The sequence below is a fragment of the Amborella trichopoda genome, chromosome 5 (assembly GCF_054954075.1).
Source record: "Amborella trichopoda isolate Santa Cruz 75 chromosome 5, AtrichopodaSantaCruz75HAP2 v2.0, whole genome shotgun sequence".
NCBI lineage: Eukaryota > Viridiplantae > Streptophyta > Magnoliopsida > Amborellales > Amborellaceae > Amborella > Amborella trichopoda.
This window is the reverse complement of record NC_142340.1, coordinates 38,768,117-38,778,489: the sequence shown is the minus strand read 5'-3', so window position 1 is coordinate 38,778,489 and position 10,373 is coordinate 38,768,117. Positions and strand designations below refer to the sequence as shown.

The 10,373-nt window shown below is 35.9% G+C and overlaps 1 protein-coding gene across 1 annotated transcript; it reads right to left on the bottom strand.

Annotated features, from left to right (window-relative positions):
- Positions 1-6,141: 6,141 nt before the first annotated feature.
- Positions 6,142-7,032, bottom strand: LOC18432992 (17.1 kDa class II heat shock protein). Its single transcript, XM_006843090.4, has one exon. The coding sequence runs from the start codon at positions 6,819-6,821 to the stop codon at positions 6,366-6,368; it is 456 nt and encodes a 151-aa protein (XP_006843153.1). The 5' UTR covers positions 6,822-7,032; the 3' UTR covers positions 6,142-6,365.
- Between the last annotated feature and the right edge of the window lie 3,341 nt (positions 7,033-10,373).

Below are 10,373 nucleotides of genomic sequence, written 5' to 3'. Positions count from 1 at the left end.
TTTTCATAAATATATGAATATGTTTTAGCACAAGAGAGAAAGTCTACAATGATATTTGATATTTTTCAATAAAAAATATGGCATTGTATAATCACAAAAAAAAAAAAAAAGGAATTCACAAAATCAAGATCATGAAAATTTTCTAACTTAAAGAGACTAAAGCATAAGATAATTATGGAATGGAATGATAATTATTATGCAAAAAAAGAGACCAAAGGCATAGGATAATCATGCAAGGTAATGAATTATCATGCAAATAAAATATGCATAAATATCTCTAAACTATAAATTAAGCATGCAAAATAAACATATAAATCAACATCAAAATTTAGAGATTAAAATTAACCGAGACCCTTTGAGGCCGAGTTTGTGTTTTAGACAAAACACAATTGTTTCTCTGTAAAACAAACTTTAGTGGACTTGTGTAGGAAAAAGAAAAATACTGAAATTCACTGAAATTTCAGTGAATTTAACTATGATATTGAAGGGGTTTCCTTTGGTTTCGTTCCTTTTAACTTCAAGAGTAGTTAAAGAGGTTCTGAGTTATGAAAACTGTAAAAAAAATTGCGTGCTTATGGGGATGCTGGTAGACTCAAGAAAAAAAAAAGATACAAACAAAAGATAGAAATTGAATTGCACATTATAATAATACTGAGAAAATTATGGATATTGAAAAGAACAAATTTTATAAAAAGAAATGGCTAGCCTTCGAGGGAGAATCAAGCGTTTTCCTCTAAAGATGATGTACACCCATCAAAAAAAATTGAAATGAAAAACAAATATTGCCTCAAATTACAGCAAATGCAAGCACAAATCCAAATGTCATTTCTTTCACATATTGCAAAAAATAAATAATAAAATAAAATAAAATACAAAAAATCCAACTTTTAGAGAGAGAAGTACCCAATAAGCGTATAAAGAGAGAAGTACCCTAGATTGAAGCCCTAATAAGCATATAGAGAAATTGAAGCCCTAGTAAGCATATAGAGGGGAAAGTACCCAAGATTTTGAACAAAGAGCGACCCCAAGATTTTGCAGTGAGATAAAACCTTGCAAGCTTTTGCACAAAGAGAAGTACCCAAGATTTTGCAAAGCTTTTGCATAGAGCGAAAGTACCCCAATATAAAACACCCCAAGTTTTTGCATAGGGAGGGGGGAGGGAGCAATAATCAAATAAAATAAAAATAAATAAATAAATAAATAATGGAACATGCTAGCTCTGATACCAATGTTGAAGTATGTGGGAAGAGATGAACTCCAAAACTCTGAGGATTACTAGCGGTGTCGTGAGACTGAGGATCGCAGAGTGGACGATTTTTCTGAACAATGGAAACTCTCTGTATCTCTGTGTGTACGTCTCCATGACCATGAAAGGCCTAGCTATAGAGGATGGAAGTCGCCGTTCTTCAACGTTCAACTTTCTCCTTAAACTCTAAGAAATGTGGCCCTGTAATCTTGAGACATGGTGGTTATTTTCTACTCGTTAGATAACATGACTCTCTCTCCTCGAAGGGCCTTTATTTAGTGATAAACATAATATTTATGATAAAGATTAAAAAGAGAAAAAATAGCATATATGAGAGCCCCATGGCCACGCATACGTATCAACATCCACTACCTGCTTTAGTCCCCCCGCAGCAGTCCTTGGTGGGCGCCACCGCCTCTCCCTGCACATACGATAATCACGTCGCCAGCCCCATCAGCTGCTCCGTGCACTTTTTCCTGTCCTCCCCCAGGTCACCTCCCACTTCCCCTACCCTTCCTAAAACCACCACCACCACCACCACCACCGCCACCACTGCCTCCCACTTCCCCTCCCCCCTTTACCTAAAGGGAGAATCCCAACTGAACCATAACACAAACCCCCTGAAACCCACCTCAAGAAAATCATTAATCCTCATTCTCCGGCGAAAGCTTCCGGTCAAATCATCCGATAATAAATTCACTCTAAATTTTAGCCCTCTAGGCTTTAACGATACACAACCCAAAATGCAGAGAGCTCTTTATATATACAAGCCCATGTTCAGTCCGGGTTGATCTCTCTTCCAGGTTCTCTAATGGCTTCCTTGTGTCGAGCTTCAAGGACCCCTAGACCAATGTCTTTGGTTTTACTTTCTGGATCCTCTGTATTTGGCCCCATTTTTCATGATTTTGGAGGAAATTTGAAGTTGAGTGGCCATATTTCTAACCATTTTTATTTCTCCCAATCTTGTCATTCCCGCAGAGAAACAATCATTGACTTGAGCCAGTTCCGGCCTGAAAGAATCAGGATCTTCTCGATCATTGCTCATGTCGATCATGGGAAGTCGACTCTGGCGGATAGGCTTTTGGAGCTCACTGGAACCATCAAGAAAGGGCTTGGTCAGCCGCAATACCTTGATAATAAATTCTGGTAACCCCATTACAGGCCGAGAGTAAGGGCATGATAGCAGCTAGAGAGAAGGTAGGTAAGAAAAAGAAGAGAGAGTTCTGAGCATGACTAGTCTAGAGAGAGAAACACATGAGGAAAGATTGAAACACGTGATGGAGAGAAGTTACGTTTAGAAATTGGGGGGTTAGAAGCGTTTCGAAATTTTGGATTTAGGAAGAAACGAAAGTTGAAAATGGGGTCTATGGAGATATTTTCCCTTTAAAAAACACTGCACCTCATGTCGATTCTATCAATATATATGAAATTATTCGGATCTAGAAGAAAACCAATGATTTACTACAGTAAAATGTCGTTTTATTACAGTAAAAATGCCGATTCACCGATTCAGACCGGTTGTTGGCCAATTCACTATTTTTTCCTGTGTTTTTTTGCCAGTTCACTGTTTTTTCCGTACAATAAAAAGGCGATCTGGATGGCCGATTCACTAATCCAGACTAATTTTTGCTATGCCCTATCCGGTTTTTAAATCACTGGATAGGACCATTTCAATATTGGTAGACCATAATCTATTTTCCAAGATTTAAAACCAAGGTTCTGTGATTTGGATCGCCCCTCCAAATTTTTGATCTGGTTTGGTGGATCGGCAATCTGAATCCTTGAATTAGATATTAACTGCATGAAGGAATTTTTTTCACCGTGAAAATATTTTTTAAAAAATATTTCACGCGAACTAACCATGCACTAAGTTTAAATTTTAATAGTTCAAGCGAATCTTGGTGATTTAAATTAAAAGTGTGGTTTGCAACCTTAAACAATTAAAGTAAGGTGCTCAACCAAATTTTATCATAAGATATAATTTTGACATAAAATTTCTTAGAACAACATAAGAATCTATTTTCATCTCCAATTATAAAATTTTAAATTCTAAAAATAATTCAAATCAAATAGATTTATAAACATATAAATCTTAAAAATAAACAGTTCAAATGTATTGCAAAATGCACCATTTTTTAAACTTAAAATCTTTTATCTTTATTTTTATTTTCTATTTTTTTTCGTATTTATACATCTCGATTTTGAGAGGGTTTTCCAACTTTAAAATAACATTTTATGACGGACTTTTTCGGTGCACCTGCACCCTTATATAAACTTTGCACTAAAAATAACGACTCCATTTTGTTATTGATGAACTTGTAGTTTTTGAAATTTCTTTGTTTAAATTCGATAACCACATACATAGTTCCAGTCAACTTGGTCAAGCTGATAGAGTATAATGCTGTAATTTATGTTTGGGAGATTGTTAAAGCGTTAGAGGAAACTAGGTTTCTGTAACAAAGTCCCAAAAAAAGGATCGACCTTGTTATCCATGTCTACTGGGTTTCCCATTCGTAGTCTTTTCCGAGTATCAAAGCTCCATTTTTTTAGTTCTTTGCACTTTCCATCTTTCATTTGAATCTCCATGGAGATTTTGAGCGAGGAAGAGAATTAATTTTGAGCTGGTGACAGAAAATGGTTATAGGATATCTTTGATGGGTTTGCTGTGAAATTAAAGAAATTAGAGGTGGGTTTTTCAATTTTCATAGCCTGGGTTTGCTGTGAAATTAAAGAAATTAGAGGTGGGTTTTTCAATTTTCATAGCCACAACAGTTTGTGACTTCTTGACCTATTTGTGAAGGATCATGGCCACTGGTTTGCGACTCCAACTGGTGGGCTATTTTGAACACAATGGTGGTAGCCGGAGCTTGAGCCTCAAGCGTGTAAGGAATTGCACCAATGATGGGTGACAAAGTTGTCGAATTGGGAGGTTCAGATCAGAAAGAGTTGGCAGGAAGCTAAGCAATGGTAGGTGAATTGGGGGGTTTCGAAGAGAGAGTTGGTCCAAACCCCCAATTTGACTTCGGCACCTATCATTACTGCAATTCCTTGCACATTTGAGGCGGAACGATGAAGTTGTCAAATTGGGGGGTTTGGATCAGAGACTTCCAGCCAACTGATCCAAAGTCCAAACCTCCAATTCGACAACTTCATCACCTACCATTGTTGCAATTCCTCTCGCTTGAGGCCCAAGATCAAATTACCACCATTATAACACAACAAACATAGCCCACTAGTTCAATCGAAAAGATCAGAAGATTCAGAACCTTCAATTATAACTTTTAATCTGAAGTCTAAACCATAGAAAAATACAAAAAGGTTCAACCAGAAAACTCTGTTTCTGATACAAAAGAGACAAAAGTACCTCGACATTTTTCCTGTAAACTTCAGAGTTTCAGAGGCTGTTTAAAGGCACTCATATGCATTTCTTGAAAATTTTGAGGGAATACACATGTTCTTCCATTGCAGAGGTCTCTGCACCTTTGAAATGAGTATCCAAGTATGCATCAAAAAATTATAACTCAGAAAGTGCAGAGCTCAATTCCTCCACAACATCTATACTGTTCAAGATCGGAGGATGACACCAGACAAACCTTTTGAACTTAAAACTGGCTCCGGGCCTGTTGGCCTTTCATCACCAAGCACCTAAATGTGTTCTCAATAACACCCAGTTCCTACATTTTTGCCTTTTACATCCAAGAATCAACTGATTTCCCAACAATAGCCAATGTACATTTTCTTTTTTAGCGAATTTCATGTCCTTATGAAGAGTATTTTCATCAAAAAAAAGATTGCTGCGATTCATTTTTATTCTGATCCTGAAAAAGTAATCACTTCATCCCTTCCACAATTCTGAATGTTTGCACTCTGCTCAGGACAGTTTTCGTGAATTTTCCATTTGATGAGGTATGGGAGTCCAAAATTAAACACTAACCTCTAAGTTCTTAAAGGCTACGGATTCTAAAGAAAACAGGTTTTGCCGAAATTGGGATTCATTTTGTGGATTCAGGACTCAAAACTGATCCAAAGGCATTCTTTGCTATAGATTTGTATTCTCAGATTTGCAGATAGATAAGCACCTACCCAATTATATAAATTCATCCAATCTCGAGACTGCTTTTATGAAAGAACATTCTTCCTATAATTTAGGTAAATGGAAGAGAGTGAAGCCCCCAGAGACACCAATACAGCAGATGGAGAAAGAAGTTTAGTCCTGGGTTCTTTCCAGTTTTACTCTAAAACTTATTTGCTGTTCCCCTCTAATTCCCTTCTAAGAACTCTTTGGTTTGTTGAGGAACTACTGAAATTTAAATTTAAATTGAAACTTCTGGATGAGATCACAAAAGAGAAGTTACCCAAACTGCTCCCAGGCTTACAGCTAAGTTCCACCAAATTTAGCTTCACTGCCAATCTCAATCAAGAATATCAGAGTTCTACAATTAACGGTCACACACCTACATCGAATTAATTCGACGAATAAGCCTAGAATATACTTCATTGGGATGTAACTTTAGCCCAGAGTGGGTTGAATATTCAGCCAATATTGTATGCCAAGAACATAACCAAATATGGAGATATTTAGATAATTTCAAAAGGAAGTGGAACAATAAAATCTATGCAAATAAAGTTTAGCTTCAAATTCCTAAGACAAGGAATCAACGCCACCAGTTCTAATTTGAGGCCAGAAAGCACTATCACGAAGATGAAAATTGCAGCAATAGAGAGAGATTGAAACTAACGGTAGTAATAATAATACAAGAAAGAGAGAAAAATAAAAAAAAAAACGGAAATGCAACTAAAAGTTTTTGAAGGGAAATGCAACTCTGTAATTCAAGAAACACACTCAACATTCAGAGAAGATGAAGGTGACCTATTTATACAAAAACTATGAGCTATTTATACAAAAACTAACTTCACATTTCAAGCCATTAACAAAGATTTACATCCACATCCTGTACAATCCAAGCCACTTGAGCAAAAAGTACCCAAGAAATTAAAAAAACCAAAACCCCAAATCTCACAGACCCAACAAAGCACACAGAACAACATAGCCAAAACAACCAAGAACCAGAGCACCCAAAAGTTGAAAAACCCACCTAAACAACCTCTCTCTCTAAGCTCAAGCAACCTTGACCTCAACTGTCCTCGGCTCCTTCGGCTCGGGGGGAGGCACCTTCTGAACAGTCACAGTGAGAACCCCATCGTGGTAAACAGCTGAAATGGCCTCCACATTCGCATTCTCAGGCAGATTGAACTTCCTCATGAATTTCCCAACCCTTCTGTCCATTCTCACATATTTGGCCTCTTGATCTTCTTTCTCCTCCCTCTTTCTCTCGCCACTGATGCTGAGAACCCTGTCGTCTTCGACCCGAACCTTGATATCAGCCGTTTTGACACCAGGCATGTCGACTATGAAGACATAGGAATTTGGGTACTCAATGATATCGACTGGTGTTGAGGCCATGGCTTTGGTGTCTTGAACATAGGTGCGGGTGGGCGCGTTCAAGAGCTTCTCCAACTCATCTGGGACTTTCAGGAGGCTCGAGAAAAAGGGCTGCTGCATTATCAGCTCCATTATCTCTCTCTTTTAAGGTTTTGTGAGCAGTTGCAGAGAAATGGTGGTGATTTGAGAAGCTTATAATCGTGGGATTGGAGAGAGAGAGGAAGCACGAAAATGGTTGATGAGAGAGAAAGGGGAGGAAGGTTTGTTCAAAAGGAGGCGTGGGAGAAGGCGAGAAGGTTCTGGTTTTTGGAGCAGGAATCGTCGAGAGCGGAGAAGAAAGTTCACGTTACTTCTCTCTCCTTGTCATGACCCTGCGATTCTCTTTCGAATGCCCACGTGGAAAGCTTGGCACGTGCATCTAAGAGGTGCGGTGTTTTATACCGTCTCTTTATTTTGGTGTGGTCTGGTGTGGTGTTTCATGCAATCTGGGTCGGTATTCAAGCCAACTCATTAGAAAGTTTCTAAAAAAGAGTTTCGTTAAGGTGCTCGTCATCTAACTTATAATATTACTTAACGAATTTGTACGCTTACATACACATTTTTATAGATTTTTAATTTAGGTTATTTTTGTTCATTAGGAATACGTGACATCGGCTTTATGAAACACATTAAATGCCATTAGTATACTCCGTGTGGGTGATGTCACACCTTTTATAATGATAAAAAATACCCTTATTAAAAAAATGGTTCAATTGGCATACAGATGCATATTTAGCTGTAACGGTAAGGTGCACCTTCAAATTTTGTCATGGTATATAATTTTGAAGTAAAATGTTCTTAGGATTATTTCAAATTCTATTTTTATATCTAATTATAAAATTTTAAATTTTAAAAATGGTTAAAATCAAGTAGATCTATAAACATATGAAAATCTTGAAAATGGATGGTGTAGATAATATGTTGTAAAATGCACTATTTCAGAGACTTAAAATCTTTTTATTTTTCATGATCATACATCTCGATGTTGAGATGATCAATCAAAGGGTTTTTCAGCATTAAAACTATCTTTTCCAATGGATTTTTGAGGTGCATCTGTAGTTCTACATTATAAGGTTGCATCCTTATATAAACTTTTTTATTAAAAAAATGCTCTATAAACAAAACAATAGTACAGACGTGTCCAAAATTTGTTGAATACAATGATACATTAATCCATAGTGTGAGCATTCTAACATAACACCTAAAAAAAAAAAAAAAAAAAAGGTAGGGCTGGTTCTGATCGATTGTCCAAGGGCCCATTTGGATCTCTGAATTTTTCAATCCCATGCAAATATGTATCCCAAAATTGGTATTTACTAAAATTGGCATTTTCTAAAGGATGCGGTTAGCATGCGGCCAAGCATGCACATGTAGAAATGCAGGCTTGGTAATAAATATAAAATTTAAATATAATTTGATTTTAATTTTTAGATAATGTATAATCTTTAACATGGAGATCATGAATATGAATAAATAACTAAATTATGAAAACTAGAAATAACAATTATATCAAGAAAACTTTTAGACCGTTAGTTACAATTGGTTTTAGATGATTCACCTATTTGGACAGTTAGTTACAATTGTTTTTAGATGATTCACCTATTTGCATCCATCTTTAAGATGTATGCTTTATACCTCTAGACCGCATATTGTAGAAATGCGGTCCAGCCTGCATGAAACAATTGTTCTGTTCTAAAATATGTGTGTATGCTGTTTGGATAGCATATGGTAGTGATCAGAAAGATGCAAATTCATTGCCTGGATTGATTGGAATATGTTTTTTCTCGAAATTCTGAATTTTTATAAATTATTATTATTCTAAAAAATTAACCATTTCCAATATTGTGATTATTGAATCATTTTTTCTATTTTCTAGTATTTGTCCAAGTGAGACACATTTCAAAATTACAGAGTTTGCAATGTCATTTAAATAATAGACCCAAGTAGGTCCTACCATATATAAATATTCACAAATTACATAGCGTAAAACAATTGATATGGAAGTCCACCAAGCACCATTTTCAATCCATATTGAAAACCCATGTTCTAAATTATTCCAAAATTACATCATTAGCATAACATAATCATTTCATTTATTAGCGAGTAGCGAGATAAAAAGTAAATAGAAAATTGACTTATTCCAAAATTATATCATTACTATAACATAATCATTTCATTACTTCCCATGCGCATTCTAAACCCCATTCGTCTCGTAGATTCATTATAGAATAATTTTGCTTCTTCTTCTGTTCCCTCAAATGGTTCACAACCAATATTTCATTCATTTGCAATTGGGTTTCCCAACCTTTTATTTTCATCTTTCTCACCGCAAGTTTCTATATCACTGACCTACGTAAAACCATCATTATTGCTCCCTTTTACTTGTGATTCCACTGGTGCATGTATACTTCTTATAGGTGCCTATTGTCATTCAAAGAAAAACCAGCAAATATATGAGGTCATATAAAAACAAGGACAAAACCAACAATTGAGCATTATCGTGTGAGAAATGTTCTATCTACTATTTGAAATACGACATTATGATGACATAGTACATACCTAAAACTCATATTTTATCAAGCTGATCAAACCCATAACCAAAAATTCCATCCAAAAAAAATCTTATTTGCTTTTTTTTAACAAGCTCATCAAACCCATAACCAAAAATTCCAAAAAAAAAAAAAAAAAAAGAAAAAACTTAGATTAGCATAAAGCCAATACAGCTTAAAAAAGTATTGGTGCCGAGCAGATTTGTGCTCATTGCAAACCCAAATTATGAAGAAGCCAATTGAGAGCTCATCAGATAAAGTCAATTGGTGGAGAAAGCTTATATTGGGCAAGCCAATGGCAACAACTTCCTCTTTGCAATATATTGTGATAAGGGAAGTGTCTTTGCTCATGAAGCGGACAACTGAATTAAGATCAAGATCCTTGACAGGGTGGGTGCAGGTACTTTCTGCGTATTTCTAGAGTTGTATGACATTGCAATGCCATGGCTTAGAGCACTGGCAGCTAACGTGAGCAGTACTGTGTCTTTCTTTTTGGTTTGCTTGATTGGGAGGTCCTTGAGACTCATTTACACCAGTATAAGGCAGCCTCCAGGAGGAAATGAAACATTACATATGGCATTTTAAGTCTCAACTACCTGTTTATGATTTGATTCTCCCATTCTTCCGTGGCAATGGCTGTTTAGTTCTCGGTACGCTGTGCAAGGTCCAAATATTTACCTGAAAAATTGGCGGAAGTATTGCAATAAAAAAAGCACTAGATAAGAACTTGCGGTAAAAAAATAAATTGAGCTTCAAAACCAGTCGAAAAATTACTCTTCGATCCTTAATTTCAGAAAAGAAGACCACAAACAAGAATTGGGTCAACACTTCTCGAACTGACCACTTGAAAACACCAACCCTGTAACCCTAGAATCAAGCACCCAAAAAGAAGAGACATCCAGGTCAATAGAGAGAAAATTATCACAACCTAACTATTATTAGAAGACGCTACCATTTCATATGATTCAAACAAAAAATAAAACCCCCCATAAATTTCAATGATATGACATTAAAAAATTCAAAAAAAGATTTTTACCCTAAAAAATAGAAATTAAAGATATCAAATTCAAAAAATAAAAAAAAAACCTCTCGGCAA

What these genes read in the sequence shown, in the direction of transcription:
- LOC18432992 (XM_006843090.4), bottom strand. Translation starts at nt 6,821, where the DNA reads ATGGAGCTGATAATGCAGCAGCCCTTTTTCTCGAGCCTCCTGAAAGTC.